Genomic DNA, 23957 nt, shown 5'->3' with positions numbered 1-23957 from the left:
TGAGTAGTTTTCTGAATTTTTGGTGGTCTTTTGTGTTTCTTATTTCTTACAGGAGGTTGTTCCAGGTTTTTGCCGCCAGGTAGGAGAAAGAGGAGCCACAGGGTTTTTCCTAGTGTATGGCTTTGGTTCCAGACGGATTTCGTTGCTTGATTTAAGGAGTCTCATCGGCTTGTAGATGGTTATTTTATTTTGTAGGAATTCTGCTCCCTTCCTGCGGATTGCCCTGTGTGTTATGCACATTGTTTTGAAAGTGATATGTTGTTGGTTTGAAAGCCAGTGTGGCATGTTTTGCGCTGGTGTGATGTGGTCTTTTCTAGATAGTTTGAGGAGAAGTCTGGCCGCTGCATTTTGGATGCATTGCAGTTTCTTCAGCAGGCATTCCGTCATTTCGAGGTAGAGACTGTTGGCGTAGTCGATACTTGACATGAGGGCGACGATTGTCAGTTGTTTTATGGGTGAAGGAATGGTAGAATTCTTTTTGTTGAATGAAGGAGGAAGAAGCATTTATTTATTGTGTTTACTTGTAGTTCTAATGTTAGTGCGTTGTCCATTAGGACTCCCAGGTTTTTTACTACGTTTGATGGTGTGGGCGCAGTTCCCAATTCTATCTGCCATGGTATGTAGGTGTTCTCTTGGTTTTTGGGTATAATCATGATTTCTGTCTTTCCTGGGTTGATTTTTAAGCTGGTGTTGGTCCAGTCGTAGATTTATTTGAGACATTCTCCTAGAGTTGTGTTTTCTTCTTGTGCATCTCCGATTTTGTAGATGATTTGAGTGCTGTCTCCGTAGTTGTCGCATGTAAGATTATATTTTTTGAAGATTTTGATTAGCAGAGTCGGGTAGATGTTGAAGTACAATGGTGATAGGATCCTTGTGGTACTCTGCAGTCGTTCACTCGTGGAGCAGATTTGAAGGGCTTTACCCAGACAGTCTCTGTTCTGTTTACTAGGAATGATTTTATCCACCGTAGTGCTAAGTCCGTTATACCTATTTCTTCTAATCTTTTGATGAGGGTGTCATGGCTTACTGTGTCGAATGCTGTGGAGAGTTCAAGCAGAATCCGGGCCGAGGTTGTGTTGGAATCTGCGTTTGTCTTTAGGCATCCCAGATGGATAGGAGTGCCGATTTTGTTCCTCTCGTGGGTCTAAAGCCGACTTGTGCTTGGTCCAGCAACTGGTGTTATTCTATGTGCTCTTGGGCTTGTTTGTATATGTAGGTTTCTAGGAGTTTTGCTGGGTAAGGGATGTTTGAAATAGGTCTGTAGTTGGAGAGGTCTTCCACGTTGCCACTTGTGTTCTTAAGGAGTAGTTTAATATACACTGATTTAAAGGATTGTCGTACAGTCCCTGTGGCGAGTGATAGATCCAAGAGATTTCTGTAGTATTCTAATGGCGTTCCTTGTGCGAGGATTGATTTGTAGATGACTGGGGGCAGGGGTCCATGGGTGAGCCTGCTTTCTTGCTATCTTTTACCAGCTTGACGAATGTCTCTACTGATATTTGCAGGAAGTTTTGGAGTTTGTGCTCTGGCTCCTCGTTGGATCTGGTTGGATGGCCGTTAGGATTGGTCGGTCTGTTTTGTATGATTTGTCGGATTTTGGTAGCTTTAGTTGGTAGCATGATCACAAATGGGATGATCAGATGGTCGCTCCAGAGTATCTGTATCAGCGGCGCAGTGGTGATTTATTTTTGTTGGCGAAAATTGCTTCAAGTGTTTGTGTCGCCGTGTGTGTTGCTCATTTGATCAGTTGTTGTAGATCATGTTTGCTAGTTGCCTGATTAGTGAACTTTGTGAGTTGGCGTGTTTTTCTTCAAACCAGTGATAGCTTCTATGAAGTTGTCAACAAAGGTTTTATCGTATGTTTGTGGTCTGTAAACCAGTATGAATTTAATGTTTGTTTTTGGGTTTGCTGATAAGTGTATGGCCATGGATTCTTAGTTCTCAATGTTTAGAGGTTCGTACGTTTTTATTTTCATGTTTTCTTTGAATGCTATTGCAAGGCCTCCTCCTTTTTTTCATTTTCTGTTTAACTGTAGACATTTGAAGTTGATGGGGAGGCAACTTTGTAGTGTGATTTTGTAGTTGGCGTCCAGCCATGTTTCTGTGATGAATAGTCATGTCGATACCGTTGTCGCACAGCAGGTTGAAGATCTCTGGGTGTTTTGACATCGATCTTGCGATAATTAAGGTTACAGTGCATATTTATGGTATGGTATGGTTTGTGCTTTATTATCAGTGTTGTCTTCTGACTGGTGTTTTGGTTGTCTTCCATGTAGATCTCCGGTTGTAGTGGTGGTACAGTTGTGTTTGTGTTATCGTCGAATAGCTCTTCCAGTTTAAGTCTTAGGTTTTTTTCTTCAAGTTCCTCATCTGTTTTGTGGCTGTTGAACTGTGGTTCTTTGTGTTTTTGTGATCTAAGGGGTTAGGGTGTTGATTGTGTTCTTATTCCCTCTGGCCTTGTCCGTTCTTCTTCTGCATGGGTGTGTTCTGTTATCGGTCTTTCTTGATTCGTTTGTTGGGTTGGTTTGTTCCAGTGAGTGGTTGTTTGCGAGGTATGGTGTTAGGTATAGACTTTTCTCTTCTGACAGCGGTAGTTCTGTTTACGTTCTTGTTAGTGGAGGTGTGTTCCGCAGTTGTGGATCTGTGGTGGTATTCACTTAGGTTTGTTCTCTCTCCCATTTGTCTTTCGCGTGGTCGTATTCGTTTTTATGGCATTTTTGTGTTAGTGCGTGGTAGGTTACTGGGTTGGTGTGGGAGCATTTCTCCTCTTTTTTGGATTTTTGTTAGGGTTGTCGGAGTCAAGTTAATTGTAAATTAGTCGGTATATGTTTCCTTTGAGTTTCCTTTGAGGGCTGCAGGGGCGGTAGCCCACATCTAATGCTTTTCCCGGTTCGAATAGTTTTTTTTTCTTTCCTTTTTGTATTATTATGGTAGGTGCTTTTCCTGATTGGTTTCTTTGCTTCCTTGTTTTCGGTTCTTTGCTTCCTTGTGTGTGATTATGGGTGTGGTACTGTCGTCACGCACAGTCAGTCTTTCGTGCTTAGTCCGGCTGTCTCGCGGGTTTAGTCTGGGGTGAGGCGGGTTTGTCCGGTACAAGTGTACAGGCTGTCTGGTGGTGTGGCTGGCTAGGTACTGTGTATCTGGTTCTATATATGGCTAAGGGGGAACAAAATTGTGTGTAGTTAGTGGCTGTGGGGGTGATCTCATCAGAGGGGTATATAGCTAGGGAAAACTCCCTAGCTGTTCATTTGAGCAAAATGTATAATCCTCTATGGAAAGTGATGTCGGCTGAAATTCAGTGTCCTCTCCAGGGGCGAGGCAGGTTAATGTTCCCAGTCTTCTCTAGATGTGGCGCGTGCTAATCTTCAGGAAGTTTTAGAAACCTCTCTCTGTGGGAAGTAGGTTATTATTCACAGTCCACTCCGGATGTGGGGCTGGCTGGAGTTCACAATTCTTCCTTAGTTGCGGTAGACATTTCTAATCTCAATCATCTCTGGAAGTTACATAAGCTGATATTCACTGACTTCTTTGGAGGTGAGTCTGGGAGGATTCCCAGGTTTGTAAACACAATTGTTACGTTGGTTAATATTTGTAGTCCTATGTGGATGTGCGGCAGGGGGCTCACTATCCACTGACCTCTCTAGATGGGAGACAGGTCAATATTCCCAGTCCTCTGGATGTGGCGCTGACTAATATTCACAGTGATCTCTAGTTGCAAAGCAGGTTATTATTCAGAACCCTCTGGATCTGGGGCAGGCTAATTTATACAGTTCTACTCTAATTTTGCACAGGTTAATGAGTTGCAATCCTCTCTAGATGGCAAGCAGGCTAATAATCACAATCCCTCTAGGCGCGACCCAGGCTAGTATTCACTGTTCCATTTTAGTGTGGCAAGCAGGCTATCACTCAGTCCCCTCCAAAAGCGGCGCTGGCCCATGTTTGCCGTTCTATCCTAATGTGGCACAGGGTGGTAATCACAGTCCTCTCTAGGTGTGATGCAGGATAAAGATGATGATGATGATGATAATGCTCGGTCTATCATTAATGTGGCACCGGCCAATAACTACAGTCCTCTCTAGACGTGACTCAATGTAATATTGACAGTTCTGTCTTAATGTGACTCAGGGGAATGTTCGCAATCCTCTCTAGATGGTAAGTAGGCCAATATTCACAGTTCTATCCTAATGTGGCACAGGTCAATAGTCCCAGTCCTCTCTAGATGCGACTCCGGGTAACATTCACAATTCCCTCCGGATGCTATGCAGGCAAATATCCAGTTGTATCCCAATGTTGCACAGCCCTGCATTCACAGTTCTATCCCAGTGTGGTGCAGGCCAGTATTCACAGTTCCGTCCCATTGTGGCACAGGCTAATGGTCACAGTCCCCTCTAGATGTGACTCAAGGCAACGTTCACAACGCGACGCAGGCTAACATTCACAGTTCTATCTCAATGTGGCGCAGGCTAGTAATCACAGATCTTAGTGTGGCAGAATGACCGTTCGATTTTCTTTGTGTGCCATGTAAAGAGTCAATATCAGTGTCTAAACCTAGCCCACTCTAATGCACCATTCATGGTTTCTGACCGTGGGTCTGTGGCTCTTGGTGCCATCAGAGATGACATTCATGTTTTTGATTTAGCCCCTTTTGAGTTTCCTGTCCTCAAGATTATTTCAGAGTATTTTGTTTGGACCTTTGTGCATGTTGTGAGGCCTGTCAATATAAATTAAAAATTGAATTATAAGCCATGATTTCCCAGACTCATGCTTCCTATAACTAACAATTGTTCCAAGTTAGTTAACTGCACTTTGCATTTTGAGACTTGTAGTTTTACTATTACCATTATATGAAAGGACACCAGGGTACCAGTGTGCAACGTTTTTGCCAGTAGAAAAAAACAGGACTGGTTAAAGGTGCGACAGTTGGACCTTTTTGTGCCTTTTATGCCTTCACATTTGTTTAATTAAGAGAGGTATGTTTAACTATAGATCCATACAGGATTTTGAGCATAAACGTTAATCACGCTTGCTAGCAATTGAAATGCAGTGGCAAATCAGATAAAGGGGCACTAAGACGATGTTTGTTTCTTTAGTTAACCTTTTTATATCGTGCCTTGGATGGACCCCTTTTGTCTCGCCTACCTCCTATCTTTCCTGGGCAGTATGTGCCTCAACCCATGCGAAACATTATGTAATGAACCTGTGCTGCGCCTTGATGATCCCCCTCATCGCCTCCCCCCCACCCAATCCTTCCTTCGCCTTTATGTTCCTTTATCGGCTGTGCCCCTTCATTAACCCTCTCTACTAGAAATATGTGCGTCCTCTCTGATAGCTCTCTTTTACTCCCCAAATTCTCATGCTTTTTAAGAAGTCTTGGTTCAATGTGCACCTTCTTGTGTTGTTTTGTTTTCTCAATTTCCCACACAAGTTTGAAGTAAATGGAGCTCTGATCCTCTCTGTTTGATCAGTGTTAAAGCCTCTACCTGGGGTTCCTTAAACCCATCTTCATGGGCTTCAACTTATTCAGAACAAGACAGCCAGGCTCACTCTGGGCCTTTGGCCCCTGATCACATCACTCCAGCAGTTCTATCTCTCCATTGAAGCCAGGATCTCACTCATTCAAAGCCCTCTGCATCATTCACCAGGCATATTGGGGGCAGGGAGCCTGGCATGAGGTGCCTATATGCTGCCCTATGATTGCTCTAAGATCTGATTCCTCCAGATCCCTTGTTGCCATCAGCCTTGAAAGTAGTAGGTTGGAGATCTCGGAGTGTCTTGGGCTGTCCTACAGACCGCTTTTTCCCTGGCACTGGGAAGCAAGCCTCTCCTGCTTTATAACGGCATGACATTTCTCTTAAAGAAACATTTTGACTATTCAGGTTAAGTGCTTGTGTTTTGAAAGTTCTAAATGAGGGTTTTCCTTATGCTTTGGCGCTATTGTATGCCTCACTCCCTCCATTTTTGCTTTTAGGTCTCTCCCCTTTTGCTCTCTTCTTAGCATCCTTGTGACTTGCCTCCCTTGCTTTGTCTTCTTGCTTTGTATCCTGGCAGGCCCCCCTCCTATTGCAATGATCTCTTTTTGAGCAGGTACCCACTCGATATGCTGGACCCCAGTATTTGCGAGTACCTGCTTTTAGAACCGATTGTTCTTTTTGCAACTTTCCTTTCATTGACTTCAATGGACTCAATTAACCCAATGGACTCAATGGAATGGGCTATTTCTTGAATCATGTATTTGCATTTGACGGTAAGTAAAGACTTTTTGCTTTCCTTACTTTGCTCAGCTCATCTATTTTGGTGGACACAGTCAGTCCATACAGTTACTAGTGTAGGAAGACTCTGTCCCCTGTGCAGAATTCCTATATTGTTTTTATGTGAAAGTATGTGTAACACGGCTCGATATGAGGGATGGGACTGTTTTGTTTGTGTCCAGGTTCCAGCCAGGAGACTTCTGTTGCTGGTTAGATGTGAGGCCAGATGCTGTCCATAATCTAACATCCCTGGTTAGTTTAAATGGTGCAGAGCCTTGCCGCAGGAGGTCTGGGCATCCCTCAGCTCATATTTGGGATAGGAGATGGGGGTGCTATAACCATTCATCAGATCATTTGCTGGAGCCAAGGACCAGAGAAAGATGAACACTGTGCTGAAGATCCGGAAGACTATTGCTGAGGATGGCCAGATTTATTAAAGCCAAGTCTCTATGAAGCCCGGTCTCTCTTGCAACGATCCAAGAATACCTTAGTTGATGCTTCAGGCCCTGGCCTGGTGTTACCAACCAGTCTGGTTCTCTGCACAGGAAGCTCGATTCAGAAACCATCTTAAGTGTCCTGGGACCATCTAGTGGCTGCCAAGGTCTGCAAAAGGCCTATCCAGTGCATCAGTCCCCATCCCAAGTAGCGTCTTGGAAATCTGTAGGTCGACGACTCATGATCTAAGACTGTTCATCCTGTTGGAGCTTCTCTTCAACGCTATGTGTCTTGCCTTCTGTCCATCTATGCTGTTTGTTTCTTGAGGGTTCGTCTCACCAAAGGGCTTGATGGGGCGGCCATGCTGAGATGCCTTAGCCATCCTGATGGAATTTGTTCAGAACTGTCCCATCAGAGGGCGGAACCACGATCTAACCAGAAACAATCCCCATGCCGACTCCAACCACTGCATCGATGGCCACTGACCTTCTGGAACTGGACGCAATTACCCTAGTGGTGAAGATCAGAGTTCTAGGGCGCACATCTGCATGCCTGTGTTCTCGTCATATTGTTTATTTGGTTGTAAAGTCCACTCCCTAACTCTTTCTTTTCTGGTTGTGATCAGTGGAGTTTTGGCCTGGATCCCCCCTCATTTGCCCCTCTGGGTAACCCCTAGTGTGGTGGATTTGGGAGATTACTCCAATACATTTGCTACTTACCTTTTAAACTCCAAAAGTGCTTTATTCTAGAACTGTGTCAAACCTGCTGACTTTGCTGGTTTGTTCTAATGAGACATTTAAGACTTCCTGCTCCCTGCACATGTACTTACCTTGAATTTTTAATGTTTGAGTCACTATGCCCAGAGGCGTTGCTAGGGGGGGGGCGAGGGTGCTATAGCCCTGAGTCTTTTGGTTGTAGCCCCGGATAGAAGCTCAGGGGCTACAAACAAAAGGCTATAGCTAGCCCCGAGTCCCGCCAGTCCCGACATTAGGTTAGCGCCTGATCTTTTCCAGACCTAGCAACACCCCTGATAAAGCCTACTTACTGATGGGAAAGTACTGCAGAAGGTATAAGGGCCTATTTTTAAGACTGTAGGGGGGGGGGTCTGAATTGCTAGGGTTCTATGATTACAGGGGTTTGTTAGCTTAGTATGCATATGTAGTGTTAGTGGGCTTATGTAGAGACTGGGAAATAGAAACACATGCAAGCAGTGGCAAATGCAGCTGGCGCGCGCACCAGCTGGGAAATGCACACATCCAGGAACAGCTCATATTGTTTTAAAGCGTTTTATTTCAGGATAATATTTCATTTGACTGGCTTGCACTAAATATAAATACTAATATAAATTAACATGCTAACCCCTTCCCAGTAACCTATAACATGTCCTTAATATAAATTAGTGCAAATTGGCCCAGATGAAATAACTTGAAAACTATTTTGGAAAATGCTCTTCTGCAATGAGGTTTAAGTGTGCAGTTAGGATCTGTGTGGCTTCCTTCAATGAGAGTTTTAAACGTACAGCATAGCAGAAGCTGCGAATATGAAATATGTGCTGCTTACAAAGGCCATTGTGTTTGCGCAAGAAGCAAAAATATGTTATATTTGTAGTTTAGCCGTACAGTCATTTGCAATGGGAAAAACACTGAGCAATGAGTGTGAAGTGGTATGATCTAGTCGAGGGGAAGGATTTCTTTTGAATGACAGGAAGATTATAAAAGACACTGTGAGTGGGTGTACTGGGCAGACATCCAGTGACATCCAGGGGGAGGCATTTTGGAGAGATCCCCGAGTGCTGGGCTGAGATAGTGTTGGCAGGCAGGCAGCCTGGGACACTTTGCTGAGACAGTGCTGGCAGGCTTCCTGGGGTCGGGATAATCCTCATAATCGGGCGAACCAAGTGAGCGGGATTCCCATGTTCAGCTGTGCCAGGAATCCCGACAATTTATAGGTAATGTAGGTCGAAGTGAGGGTATTGGATTTGCCAGTCTGATAGTCAGGCAGGGATAGGTAATTTCATGTGTAATGTTTCAATGTTATAAGTGCATGCAATTCCAAATTTACAAGATAGTTTTACAGTTTGATTTTCACAAAGCTCAAAGTTTTTTAAAAACATTTGCACCATCCAATCTGTCCTCTGCATAGTTGTTGCCATGTGTAATTGGTAAGTATATCTGTCACGATAACGACACATCAATTACTTTGTGTTCTGATGTATTTTGTGGCAGTTGGTCATCCTTCTTCATCTGCACACAAAGACAAGTGTGCGACAATACGTGTTTCCAAGTGAAGAATCTGATGTGAACTTTATAGTTAGAAAGTGAATGAGTGTGCAGTATTTCATTTTGCCTGTTTACAGTTGTGCAGATCAACCACCAGGGCATACATCAGCATCGTAAATAAGGTCCTGAGAGAGGTAGAGGTGCCTTCCCATATTAAGTGTAATAAGTCCAGTATCTGGTATTGTGAATAACCCTGGGATAAAAAGGACATGTGTTAGACTATATTCTGAGGAGATATTATACCACAAGAAGATACCACTATTTACCACAATAATAAAATATCACAAGTTCAGGTGTCACTCCTCTAGAAAATATACCCAACAAGACACGTTTTTCTCACTTCGCTGCTTACAATTTATCTTCCTTCATTGATTTGAACTGCTTTTACTGGGTTTCGTTGTAAAACGTGGGCAATCTCAATTTTCGCTCCGTACAGTAGTTGTGTGCATATATGTGCAGGTAGTGTGTTTTAGTTACAATTGCTTGACTTTTACTTTATCTACTTGGAGCGCAGACCTAATAAATAAATGTATGTGCTCTTGTGTTGCCAGTCTTATTTGAATGCTGTGTGTTTGATTAACTCTACTACTGCACTTCCTACCCCCATGGCCCCTAAAGTCTGCCTTTCTGCTCAGTCTGTGTTTCTTTAATAGTTTGGCTAAACCGAAGTGTCAATTACCCTGGTTTTCACTTAGCGTGGCCTCTCAGAACTCTCCCTAGGGCTGGTTTTGAAAATCCATTTCAGCACTTGCTTTCACGGTTTACTCTGGCTCTACTCGGGTACTTTCATGTTCCTTGCACTGCATACTGTTGTAGCCTGGGGTCCCTGTATGTTCCCAACACTTCTGCATCTCTCCTTCCCATTGGCACTTTTTGATCTCTATGACCAAGCTGCGAAAATCAGGGTTTCTTCCCCCACTTCACCTTTCCACTTGTGGAGCCACAAAGTGATTGTTTCACAGAGGGCACCTTATACAATAAATAAATAAAAATGGTTATGTGAGCAATGCATTTTCATGTGGTTTAATGCTAAGCCATGCCATGCAAAAGGAACAAACACCCCCGAGGCCCCATCACACCAATTTGTATATCCTATAAGGAGACCAAAGTATCTGAAAAGGAGAAGGGTACGCGTATACTACACCGCATTTGTTCTGGCCATAGAACAATCATTTCCCCATCTCCACAAGCACCTGCCGGCTATAAGAGATAGGTCACTAACATTAACGTGGGAACAGCTTTTCATCTGGGCATTGAACGATTACCTGATAGGGAGAGCTTAATTAAGGAATACTAACAACAATAACACACCCCTTCAGAATTTTCAGGCGGGCACCTTTAACGTCTCAAGAATAAGCTGCTGGACCGCAGCAAGGTAAGAGCAAAATGCCAGTGAGACTAGCTCTTGTAATACAATTGGTAGGTGTGTTGGTGGTCACTGGTCTATTGGCTCCCTTTGTCTGGCAGAAAAACTATGCTTTGAATATTATGGCTGTACCCAAAACTAACCCACCCCCTCCCACGGCTGCAACAGGCACGGTGTCAGGTGGTACCAGTAGCCATACGAATAAGGGAAATAGAGTTAAACGCAGCACATATGCAGAAGATAAAGGTATTGATAATTACATAACAGATTTAGCACACGTCTCAAACAACATGTGGTACTAGCACATGACCAAAATTGGTAAGCAAACAACTGAGGACAACTGCTATGTGTGCTCATTGATCCCATACGCCATGAGCGCATCAAGAACATTCGTAGCCACTGAAATACCAGCAAAAACAGTAAAATGAATAATATATCTGGCACTATTCCAAACGAAAGGACGATTCCAAGGGACGGTGGTGAGACTTCAATGGAAAACAAGAGACACATATCCATACGAAAACAATTTCCTCAAAACATATTTGAGCTACCATAAAAGCAGGCTACATGCTGAAGCCTTCAGATACATGACGGATGGCCCCGACAAAGGAGAAACAAAGAAAGTAACGCTAGAATTCCTGCCGTGTGATTGGTATGCAACTGAAGTCCCTGGTGAACAAGGGTGCTGGGAAAGACTTCTAATAACAATAACTGGGAAAATATATATGAACAATGAATGGGAAATAGGAGTGGTTGGGAGCAACATGATAACAAGAGAGAATATTACCACCATACAGGAGCACAACGACACATATTGGACGACGTGGGGTAAATATGTACCGATGCTGAAGTGGATGGAGAAGGACGCAGATCCAATGAGCATACTACCACTGACTGCACCCACACTGTGCTACCAATACAAAGGTGATGTGGATGTGGGATACAACACCAACTGTGGAAATATGGTAGAGTTACCTGAGGGGGGTGCTGGCACGGCAGTTCTAATGGACCACTATTGGGCCTGCGGTGATAAGGCGTACCACACCTTGCCTCCATTATTGAATGGAGTATGCACCATGGTACACATCAACGTACCATCCCTGGTTGTGCCTCAGAAACATGTCAACATAGCCAATTTCCCCAAGATGGACGAAGGAAACAAAAGGAAGAAGAGATCAGTGAAGATTGCAGAAGGTGACGAGAACAACAACAATAACATCTTGTCAAGAGGGAAAAGACAAGGGGAAGCACTAACGGGAAACTACCCATGGGGATGGTCAGAAACAGCGCTCACCTCCATCCCACCAGAACACAGACTATTTAGCAGAGCAGCAATGTCCTTTTCATCAATAATACACCCAGGACTACAAGCATGTGCAAACGCAAAATGGCTTCAGATCACCCGGTGGGAGCTGATGATGGCAATAAACTCTACTGTCAATGGATTCAACGCCATAAAACAAGAGCTACGAGCACTGGGAATGGTAGCACTGCAAAACAGGTATGTGCTGGATCTTCTCACGGCAATGGAAGGAGGAGTTTGTGCAAAAATTGGACAATCATGTTGCACATTTATCACTGCTAACGACACAGATAATGGAACACTTACTGAAGCAGTATCACAACTGGTCCTGATGCACCCCAAAATGATGGAAGAGAGTAAAGGAGTAGAGAAAGATAACAGCTGGTTTTCATTTCTATGGTCATGGATGCCTTCATGGCTGTCGATGGACTGAAATTAATAGTAGGAGTGATAATATTGGGTACAGCTGTGTTGATTGTGATAAAGTTCTGGAAAGCTAGAAAAGCACGTACAACAGACGAAATGTTAAATGTTAAAGGTATTTGTACCGCGCACCGTCACCAACGGAATTGGTCCCCAGGCGCTCAGGCGGATCTGTAAACGATATAGGTGGGATGGGTTAGTAAGGTGAAGAAGGGAGTAGGATAGTGAGAGGAGTGGTGTTCTGTTGGCAGATTCAACTCGGTATACACTGGGTGCTGAGCTTTGGTGCGAGTATCGGATCGGAGTCAGTCCGCATGGGCTGTTGTTCCGGATTATGTGTTGTTGCAGTGTTGTGAAGTGCGTGCGGCTTGTTGTGCGAGAGATGGTTGTGTGAGTTTTTTGAGTGAGAGAAGTATGCAGAGTTTGAGCTTATATTGGTTAGTGGGTTACCTGACCTTTACCATGCTAACATTCACAGTTCTGTCTGAGTGTGGCACTTGCCGGCCCTCACATTCCCAACCAGACGAGGCGCAGGCCAACGCTCAGGACTCCATCCAGGTGTGGTCATGCCAACACTCACACTCCAACCCAGATGCGGAACAGGCTAGTGTCCGTCCAGGTGAGGGCATGCTAACATTCACAACTCCATCTGAGCGCCAGATGAACTCCTTTATTATCATGTCCTTGTGCTTGACATTGTGCAGATGGTCGGCATGCACGCCTTACTACCGGCTGACGATGTCAAGCACACAGACATGATAATAAAGGAGTTCATCTGGAGCACTTCCTCTCCCATGCAAGGCTTCCTTTCTCATCCAAGATGATTTTCTCTGCTGCTACATCAAAAGGTGTTCAGTTTTTGGGCGGCAAGGGATTGGCTTGCGCTCCTATGGGGTTGTCCTGTGGGGTCTGGAAGGACGAAATGTACCTCAGGCTCGCACTCTGAAGGATAGGTGCAATTGCCCGCTGGACAAAAAGACACCTGCTGGCACGACAGAAATGCGACTATTTTTCTGGTATAGTTGTAACTTTGAGGCAGACTGCTTAAGGCCCCCTAATTGTACAGAGGTGTCCTGTATTTGCATGCGTGTTGAAACGAAAATCAAAACACAAATTGCAAATACAAGGCCGCACTTACTCTATCAGTTTGAATTGTAACCACAGCGAACACAAACATTACAAACCTTGGCCCCCAGTGAAGGTCTGAGGTTTGGTGGGACCATCTTGCTAGTTAGACAAGGCTCATAGGCTTCATCACACTGTCATAGACGGAAGGATTGACGTATACAGTTGTTCAGAGGCATAGGGAACTGAGTTGCAGGATAGGGATGTTAGAGGGCCTATATTGAACAATGCATGTAGTGGACAGAATGTTGATTGTTTTGTAGTAATAGTTGAAGCTGAAAACAATGCTCGGTTTCTGGTGGAGGTGGGGAATGTTACAGGTGGAGGTGACAACGCAACATGAGAAAAGGCTGCATTTAAGAACGGAGGAGGAGTTTGTTTTTGGAAGAGTTCAGATGTGTAGGTTGTGCTTTTATCAAGATCTCAACTACTGCAAGCCCAACGTGAACAAGGTCGGTGAAGGATGGAAATATTTTTGGTGTACGGCTTGGGGGTCGTGAGTTGCAGTCCCCTGCTGTAGTAAATTGAGGAACGAGGAGTGGAGTTTTGGCTGATTTGGGGCCTATCGATCTCTACACTTTCCCCAGTACCAGTAAAGTATAGGCTTGTCTGTTGTCAGGTGAGTAGGGGCTTCTACTGGTTTTATCCTCGTTTTATTCACGTCACTCCTGCTATAATGCCTGTTACCAGAGCAAACATGTCGAAAACCACATTGGGTCCTGCTGGTGTCTGCTCCCTATCATAAAATTTGTTAATCATGGGACAATTAAGGCGCTAAGACTTGATGGTTCTAAATTGGGATCCCCAGTGCAGGCTTACCGAGAACTGGCCAGTGGGTCATCAACCCCGGGCGATAGTCGCATTTTTGAGGATCTGGCTAGATCCTCCTGAAGGAAACGGTGGCTTCAAAAGGAGAGAAGGGAACTACCAAATGAATATTGTCCGCTCATAGACTCTCTGCTTTTTAGCCCGGATTTGAGACAAGAATATGAGACCCCAGTGATTTGGAAGGACCATCCGAGCCCCTCAGCCCCCAGATTGAGGTGGGTATTTCTGAGATCCAAATTGGAAAAACAGACACCCTATCAGTAGCAGTGAGTAAGGTAATGAAAAATCACACCAGCTATCCTATTAAAAGGGATTACACATATCATGAATAAAACCACGGATGACGACCCCTGTGACTTAATTACCTCTATTTATCACAACCATTTTCAGGAGCTATTAGATAAGCAGGCACCACTCAAAAACAAACAAGTCCGTCCAAACCCAAACCACCAAAGCTGGTATTCAGCAGAATTAGGTACACTTAAAACAGCTAAAAGGAAACTTGAGACAGTGGCACAAAACCCCCTCAGAATTAAGCAAAGGAAATTGGAAAAAATGTGACCTTTTTTACAGAGCTAAACTAACGGAAATGAAAAAGAACTACTATAATGAACAAATCGCCTGTGCCACAAATTCAACTGGCAAATTGTTCCAAATTTAAAAATCACCCCATCTCTCCCCGCCATTCCAGCGAACCATGGTTGACTGTGAAAAAGTCCAAATAGCCTTTCTAAATAAGATTTAAAAAGCTCGAGATACCATAACAAACTTTAAAGTAACAGAATCACCAACCCAGTACTACACCAATGAAGAAAACTCAGAACCTAATGCACCTTAGTTCCTCTTCCACCGGTCTCTATGGAAGACATGTTAGATACCCTCTCATCCATAAACTGCACCTCTTGTCCTGAAAACATTCTGCCCCCTAAATTCATACTAGATAATGAAATCTTCACTCCTTATCCATGTCGTATGACAAATTCTTCATTCAGAGATCGGAAAGTTCCTGTCGGAATAAAGACAGTCACGGTTACTCGGCTACTGAAAAAACCAGGTCTAGACCAACAGGACCTTGCCAATCTCAGACCAATCACAAACTGCAACTTCTTACTAAAGATCCTTGATAAAATAGCTACACATTAACTACAAGAATACGTCGACAAGCATAACCTCCTGCACTTGTCAAACTAGAAATTATATTGTGCCTCCTATTGCTATGAATACATGTATATTAGCCTACGCCAAGCTGCTAACAAGCTGCTTATAAACTACATGTGAATAAACTCGCATTGCAAGGTCCTGACCTTAGAAACCATGTAAACTGTCATTTTGGGTCAAGCCGCCATTTTAGGTTTTCTTGCTCTATAAAGTCACCATGTGAGCTAAAATGGTACCCTATGTTATTCAGAACAGAACTCGATTGTCATGACCTCTGTACAGCTAATGTATAACTTGCCTGCAGGCCACTTGTTAGGGTCATGAGCTGAGACCTTGTCCTTCTGCTGACCTGTGTGCAATGGATTACCTGTATCACCGAAACTGATCTATAATTGAATGAGAACACCTGCTTAACTATATTGTATAAATTAAGTCCCGCATTGTAATGTTAGGCCTAGAGCATACATTATTACCATTTCTTCTTGTTAATGTATAAACCTAAGATGAACTAGATTTGACCTGACAAGGGACCCTAGAGCAGTAACTTATTTATGGAATGGTTAACCTGAAGAAAAGGCTGGACAACAGGCTGGAGAAATGTATAAAAGCCTGACTGTTTCAATGAATATTTGCACTCACTGAGCACACCAAACCATGCCGGAGTTCGCTGTGTTGTACTGAGGGTCGATAGCTATCTAAATTTTGTTCTGTTCTTTTGTAACTGGATTCAGTATAAAATAAAGTACTTTGTATGTTCCTTTGTAACCTGTGTTTGGTGTGTTTCCTTTTTGGTTACCCTGCCTCATATTATTTCCTTGTTTTCACACACTCACAACAGTCAGGTTTCCGAAGTGCTCATAGCACAGAATCTGCCTTATTAGATCTCCAAACCAAAATGCTGGGTATTTTGGACAAAGGAAAAGCAGGATTGCTAATCCTGTTGGAGCTCTCGGAAGCTTTCGATTTACTAGATCATGGGAAGCTCCGAGAGGCCCTAAATACAGCATGCAATTGCTCTGAGGAAGCCATTGACTGGGTGCCATCTTTCCTAGAGGATAGAAACTCTAAAATCACCTGGGGGAGGACACTCCACCACATTCAAACCTGTGGACTGCAGCGTTCCGCAGGGAGCTAGTTTTTCCCCATTGCTCTTTAATCTATATATTCGCTGTCTCTGCACCCTTCTCTCACAGCTTGGAATCTACTTCACCAACTTTGCAGATGACACGCAGCTAATATTAGAACTATGTGGGGACCATATTCTCGACAACAGACTATCAGCCATCTATAAACCTATCGAAAATTGGATGAAATCACATTGGATGTGTTTAAATAGCTCCAAAACAGAGTTTATGACATTTGGTCCAACCAAAGTTCTAAAAAATCTAGGCCCAGCCTACTCCTCCTTTCTCATAAAGGACTCCACCATCATAGTGTCAAATAAAGTTAAAACACTTGGCATTTACTTGCAATCTTCATTAGGAGCTGAGACACAAACCTCATACCTAAAACGGAATTCCCAATACTATCAGAGGCTTCTATGCCGTATTAGGCCATTCCTAAATACCAAACACAGTGCCACAATAGCCAGAGCCCGCATCCTGTCATGACTGGACTACGGAAATTCCATACTCTTATGTGCTAGCAGTAATTGCATAAAGCAATGCCAAATAATTCAAAATAACGCAGTACGATCCATTGCTGGAAAATCCAAACGCGACCTTATAACAAAAGACAGAAATTACCTTCACTGGCTAGCAATAAAGGAGCGTATCATCTTTAAATCCCTGACACTGGTTCACCGCTGCCTAAATGGAGCTGCTCTGGCATATCTGAAGAAGGAATTTAACTGGTACGAGCCAAGCCGAAGCCTAAATTCTGAAAAGCAGGGACTACTTGAGTCTGGCCACTCCAGAATAAAAGCCACAGGCCTAGGTAGAGCGTTTCCCACCAAGGCCATCTCCCTTTGGAATGAGTTACCCTGTAATCTCAGGCTTGAAAGCAACACCCAATCATTTAGAAAGCAGCTGAAAACCACGCTCTTTAAATAATTTGATACACTTGCCACCCCTGCGCTCACGCCTGAGCCTACTTCACTTTTCTACTTGTACTGTCCTGTGAATTCTCAGTCTTTGTGTCTACTGTCGCACCCTGATGCTTGCGAGCTGGCGGCGCGTTATAAATATTTAAAAAAATTAAAAATAATGCAATCCCCATCTAAGAGTATAGATAATGTTATAGTTGAGGCTCTTGCAAACTGCCACATAGGAGAGCAGGGAATGAGTGCTGCTGGAAAATGGCAGGTCATCAAGGAAAGGATTATCTGGGATTTGAACCAATGGAACAACGTTCTGGACTTCCACTGTTGGGTAGACTCCTTCGAAAAGATAATACCTCAGCTAGACAGGATGGACAGAGGATGTCAAACTGACCTCTGCCTAATGCAGGCAGCATCTAGTAGGGTGGATACATGCTGTCAAACCGACCCAAATCCAAAGGTAATTAGCCCAATAGTTGATAATGCTGTTCCTACCACAGACCATACTGAACAGTGGGCTTAGAACCTGGCTTGATTTTGCCACCTGTGCCTACTGCCTCTGTCGTATCCTTAATCCTATGAATTTGCTGGTACCCAGGTCCTTTATTTATAATCGTGCCATCCCTCAGTTGAGCAAAGACCTACGGCTCAAAAATGCCAGAGATTATGGACCCATATCTAAGAGGACTGGCGGCGGATTGAAGGAACATTGTCTTCACAAATCTGAATGAGCAGGAAAGATCTGAGCTGAGAGAAGCACTTCAGAACAAATTTGTGGCGTGGCTGAAGTCCAAAGTTGTGGGGATCTGTATTAGAATCCAGGATCTTCGATTTATTCTGAGGATTTAAATTAAGAACGGGGCCTCGACAAATGACACAGACTGTATTGTCATTAGCTGTGGTTGCAGTAATCTCCCGTTCATTTTGAGTCGATGCAATAAACTGGGAAGTTTGGCACCAACCACTAGTTTAAGAATCATAATCGATTGAATTATTCCTTTTTTAGACTATCTTTGTATTAGCTTAATTTAGGTCCTGTGTTTCTTTGCTATTTTTGTAATTTATTATGTCTAACTTGTGTGTTGTATGTTGTAGCACTCTGAAGCCTATGGTCGAGTTGGCTCTATATAAATATTAAATAAATACATTTTAAAAATGGCGGATCAGCTTAGAAGTGCGATCTATGAATGCACACACACTGCACTCCTCGACCCCCAAGGAAGGTGGTCCTAGTTTACAGTATAGGGTCTGCCAGTAGTTTCGGTGGGAGGCTAGGACGGTAGGTGATCATCTATGCCAGCAACCTCCAATTGTGAAATGCTTGCATATAGGATGGGTGGTGCCCTGCATGGTTATGCACAGCCGCTGCAATGGCATTTTCCTGAACAGCCTTTCTAATGGCTGTCCCCATCATTCTAATAGCTGAGTAATAGTACACACTTGCCTTAGCTTCAAGAGGTCCATAGTAGCGTCATGCAGTAATCCTGCATCCTACTAAGTGCAGGATGAGAGCACCTTTTCTCTTTTCCTTTTATTCAAATTAATGTTCCTTACTAGACCTAATGTAAAGTAAAAGGTTAGTCTTGAAGAAAATGTACAAACATTTATATCTGTCACAAAATACTTTATTTTCCCCCCAGGAATGCACGACGAATCTAACACAATTGTTCAATGGATCCTGTTACAGTGGAGTGTTTGGTGGGAACATAACTCCAGCATTTGACCAGCTGTGCTCTGTGCAGTCACAGAATAATGCTCCTGATTGGTTCCCTTTCTTGTGTGTGTACTCCAGCATGGACAACTCCCCCTTTTTGGGCTATTTCTTTCAAGGATCAACAATGTAAGTTTGCAATGTTATGTTATTGGGTTCAATGCCAAGCTCGCTGCTATTTGCATGGTTTCCGTGTACAAGGGGATTTGAAAGAGGTGGGTGGGCTTAATTAGGAGACCAAAGCAAAATGCCATATTGTTGTTTTCAGGCGTGAAGAGCCTATGCTACGCTTGCAGATATATTTCTATGTCATTTGTGTCAGGGGTACTTGCAATATCTGTATCCGAAGGAGAGCTTTGTATGCCCATGGTAAGAAAGTGAGTTAGTTGGGACTGTTCTTGAGAGAGAAGAAGCGTTGTTGTGTGTTTGTGTATATAGGATGGAAACTTTCAATTGCATGTGGGTGGCTCCATTGGCGTGCATGTTATGAGGTGAAAAGTAGAATTTGATTCGATTGTGGATAGCAGGCAGTTGTGACCCCAATGAGCATAACCAGCAACCTATTCAGTGAGCCATGTGGTTGATCTCGTAGTGGCACACTTGGGTCACAATGGGGAACAACCTGAATCGCTTCACAGTGGGGCAAATATCCTAGATGGCGGTAGCATCAGAGAGCACATTTAAAGTGGAGTAAAATAAAGGCATGCAAATTCTTGAAACACACAGTGGGGACACCCAGCAGCAAATTCGCAGTAAGGGAGACACTTGGGAGCAACTAGTGGAGCACCCAGGTACGAAACTACAATGGGGGCATATTGGAACTAATTTCAGTGGGAACCTCTGCAAGCAAATTACATTGGGGTGATGCCTCAGAGGACATCTAGGGCAATCAACGGTGGGAAATATGTAGGGGCAAATTTGTCATGCTGAATACCCTATGATGGGTGTCTTATTTGTAGCTCTGCATGTTTTAGTGGGCCTGTTTTGGCATGGCTTATTCACATTAACGCTAACCCCTTGCAAGTCTCTGAGTAAACCCTTGCAGTTGGTCCAGTGCTTCTGTCTGGAACAGCCTCTTGTAATAGGACTAACTGCATACCCAAGGCTTGCAGCCTAGGCACTATGGCCAGGGTGTATTTGTGTATTCGTGTGCTGCATTGGTGGTGGTGGCGCCGGCGTCTGAACGTGCAGATTGTGTGGGTTAACTGTGCGCAGTGTGCAGTGCAGTGATGGTTCTTCAGTCTTGTTGACGTGGTTGTGTTGCCCCTGGGTCATATGCTGCCATCCGATTAGGAGGTGCAGCCAGAGATTTTGAGAATGGAATGAACAAAATATTTGGTGCATAAAATGTACGTAATTTTATTGAGACCCTAGTCACTGACCCATATTTGAATTGTTTCATGTCCTACTCATCTATTAATTGTTTCATGTCCTACTCATCTATGCTGTCGGTCTTGATTACGAAGTTTTGCTGCAGGAAACTGCACAAGGCAGAGTAGCACAGGCCTTTGCTGTGCATGTCCTTTGCCGGGATTTATGTGTAATTCTATTAGAGCCAAAAACCCTTCTCCAAGGTATTTGGTTTCAGTTACAACCATATCATCACCAACGATTCTATAGCCCATCAGCTGCCTTATACCAAAACATGTGTGGCAGAAACACAGATAAAAACAAGAGTTCAGTCATTTCTAGGAGTGTAGAGGGATGATGGTGCCTCCTACACTTCATGCCAGCCAAATGCAGAGGAGTTGCCAGGACTGTGTATTCCTTTCATGCTTGGATTGCATACATGGCACACTGCACTTGGTTGTGGTCCGTTATGTAGAAAACCCACACCAAGTCTTGTAAGTAAAATCCAACACTGTTAGAACCAGCATCAGCTGTCTGGCCCTCTAGTCAACGTCCGGAACTCTCTTAACAAACCTTCTACAATGGTGTTATGCTACCCTCTATCCTTCTCAGTAGCCACTTGCCTGACATCTTGACACCTGCAGTGAACATGTTAAACATTTCTCTCCAAGTAGGCATCTTCCCAACTCCCGTTGGCAGCATGGGTACATTAATACTACAGATTCAGGCTTACAGATCGATGCCTGTCTTTTGTTACTGTGGTGAATCAGGAGAAGGACTCGCACTAAACTGTGCCATGGTAAATGGTATAATTATTAGAAAACCCACACCAAGTCTTGTAAGTAAAATCCAACACTGTTCGAACCAGCATCAGCTGTATGGCCCTCTAGTCAACTTCCGGAACTCTTAACAAACCTTCTACAATGGTGTTATGCTACCCTCTATCCTTCTTAGTAGCCACTTGCCTGAGATCTTGACTCCTGCAGTGAACATGTTAAACTTTTCTCTCCAAGTAGGCATCTTCCCAACTCCCGTTGGCAGCATGGGTACATTAATACTACAGATTCAGGCTTACAGATCGATGCCTGTCTTTTGTTACTGTGGTGAATCAGGAGAAGGACTCGCACTAAACTGTGCCATGGTAAATGGTATAATTATTAGAAAACCCACACCAAGTCTTGTAAGTAAAATCCAACACTGTTAGAACCAGCATCAGCTGTATGGCCCTCTAGTCAACGTCCGGAACTCTCTTAACAAACCTTCTACAATGGTGTTATGCTACCCTCTATCCTTCTCAGTAGCCACTTGCCTGACATCTTGACACCTGCAGTGAACATGTTAAACATTTCTCTCCAAGTAGGCATCTTCCCAACTCCCGTTGGCAGCATGGGTACATTAATACTACAGATTCAGGCTTACAGATCGATGCCTGTCTTTTGTTACTGTGGTGAATCAGGAGGAGGACTCACACTAAACTGTGCCATGGTAAATGGTATAATTATTAGAAAACCCACACCAAGTCTTGTAAGTAAAATCCAACACTGTTCGAACCAGCATCAGCTGTATGGCCCTCTAGTCAACTTCCGGAACTCTTAACAAACCTTCTACAATGGTGTTATGCTACCCTCTATCCTTCTTAGTAGCCACTTGCCTGAGATCTTGACTCCTGCAGTGAACATGTTAAACTTTTCTCTCCAAGTAGGCATCTTCCCAACTACTCTAACAATTGATTAGATCCTTCCTCTTTCCTGTGAAACTCCAACTATATTCTGATCTCTCGAACTCCCATTGCTTTCATCCATGAGCTCCTTGAAAATGCTGTAGAAATTCAATTTCAAGAGCGCATTGTTTACCAGAAACTGCTACAGTGTCTGGTTTCTACCCCGTTGGCAGCATGGGTACATTAATACTACAGATTCAGGCTTACAGATCGATGCCTGCCTTTTGTTACTGTGGTGAATCAGGAGGAGGACTCGCACTAAGCTGTGCCATGGTAAATGGTATAATTATTAAAATAAAAAGAACACCTCTGTCTAGCCCTATTGCTATGAGGGAAGTTCCGTGCTCGTCAAAGTCTGGAAGGAACAGTCCTTAGTCCAAATCCTAATAGCTAACTGGCCCTACCACTTACAAAACAAACAACAAAAAGGAGGAGGCTGGAGCATAGCCTTGTCTTTAGCTTGTGCCTGGCCCAATACTTGGGTCTCTTTTCCAAGAAGATGATTTTAAAAGTTTATCAAGTTCTGACTCTTTCCACAAAGTTCATCAGTTACTTGCAGCATAGTTCTCAGTAGGTTGTGTGTGCCAAGTTTGAAATATTTACATGTGTTCCATATGGTTTCCTTTTTGCAGGAAATATTTATTTCAATGTTTTCTAATAGTTTAAACAGTACAACTGGGGACAGTTTGAAATATCAATATTCAGTTGACATTCTTCCAGGTTGGTATTTTCTCATATCCCCTTCCCTCCAGTTACCCCCTCCCCTCAAAAGAAGCATACATATGTACCAAATCATATGGTCCACTTTCTATTGGTTTCTAGGCATAGTACAGCTAGCTAAAATTGCATTTGTATATGTCTTGATATCGTTCATGCTCCCATATATGAAATAGGTAGTCATCGATGGGTAGATACATTTCTTACATCGCAGGTGAAGTCATGCCTAAAAGTACCCTATATGTGGCGCATATGATGGTAAATACATCTCACTATCAATGCATCAGATGGGGATCCGGTTTATCATATGAGCAGTGATTCCCCCACTCCCCCTTATGTGTTATTGAATATAATAGAGGACATCTTAGTTATTATATAAATTGACCAAATAAGTCCCAGAGTTTGTCTGATCTGAGAGATCCATGGTTTTTTCTATACCCACATCTGTGAAATGCGCATGTCCTTGAGAGTAGGGTTGTCCACACCATATGGTCCGGGGATGTGGGGTCACAGCTTTACAACTAATCAGAATAGCTTTGCGAGCCATGAACAACACAGTGTGTATGAGTTTCCTCACTAGAACGTCCTCGAGCCACTCCTCCACACCCAAACAACATCTGTGTAGGCAAATTTGTTGTGGTGGAGCCTTGAATGCAGGATATATTCAACAAGACCACTGTCCAAAACGGTCTGATCTTAGGGCAGGCCCAGAATATGTGTCCCACTGTGCCCAGTTGCCCACATTTCCTCCAGCAGGAAGGCAACTGTAATAGTTTCATTGTGAGAGTGAAGTAGGCGCGTTGTATTATTTTATCTGTCTGGGTCGAACAATGGGGTGTTTCATTATATGTTTTGGTAATTTTACATAGCGCATCGCCAGTGTCTCTTGGGGGATAAAGCATTGTATTACTGACAACTCTGTTGAGTGTCAGCTGATGGTATCCCCAACATTGAAGCATCTTTTGGCCCAGCATATTTGTGCCATAAGGTAGTATGTTCTTCAGGTTCTTCAGGGCGACAGTGCTAGCCCTCCATCAGATCTAGCAGTCTGCAAGATTTCAAGATTCAGCCGTGCTTTCTTATTGCACCATATACATTTCTCCATCTGCCTCTTAAAACCTCTGAAAATAGATGCCTGGATTATTTGTGCTAAGTATATTCATTCGGGCATAGTATTCATTTTCATCGCATTCATTCTGCTTATGAGCGATAGAGATACCACATTCCATTCATCCATGTTCTTCTTAGTCCAAGTG

The 23957-nt window shown here is 43.6% G+C and overlaps 1 protein-coding gene across 1 annotated transcript in view; it reads left to right on the top strand.

The window, feature by feature from the left end:
• TCTN2 (tectonic family member 2) overlaps positions 1-23957 on the top strand; it is a 794052-nt gene that overhangs the window by 287003 nt on the left and 483092 nt on the right. The window contains exon 6 of the mRNA XM_069619693.1: positions 18844-19043. Coding sequence (XP_069475794.1) covers positions 18844-19043 — 200 coding nt within the window. The remainder of the gene's footprint in view (positions 1-18843; positions 19044-23957) is intronic.

The sequence above is a fragment of the Ambystoma mexicanum genome, chromosome 10 (genome assembly GCF_040938575.1).
Source record: "Ambystoma mexicanum isolate Mex_15411 chromosome 10, UKY_AmexF1_1, whole genome shotgun sequence".
Taxonomy (NCBI): domain Eukaryota; kingdom Metazoa; phylum Chordata; class Amphibia; order Caudata; family Ambystomatidae; genus Ambystoma; species Ambystoma mexicanum.
Note: the sequence above shows the minus strand (reverse complement) of the source record. Positions and strands in the feature narration are given on the sequence as shown.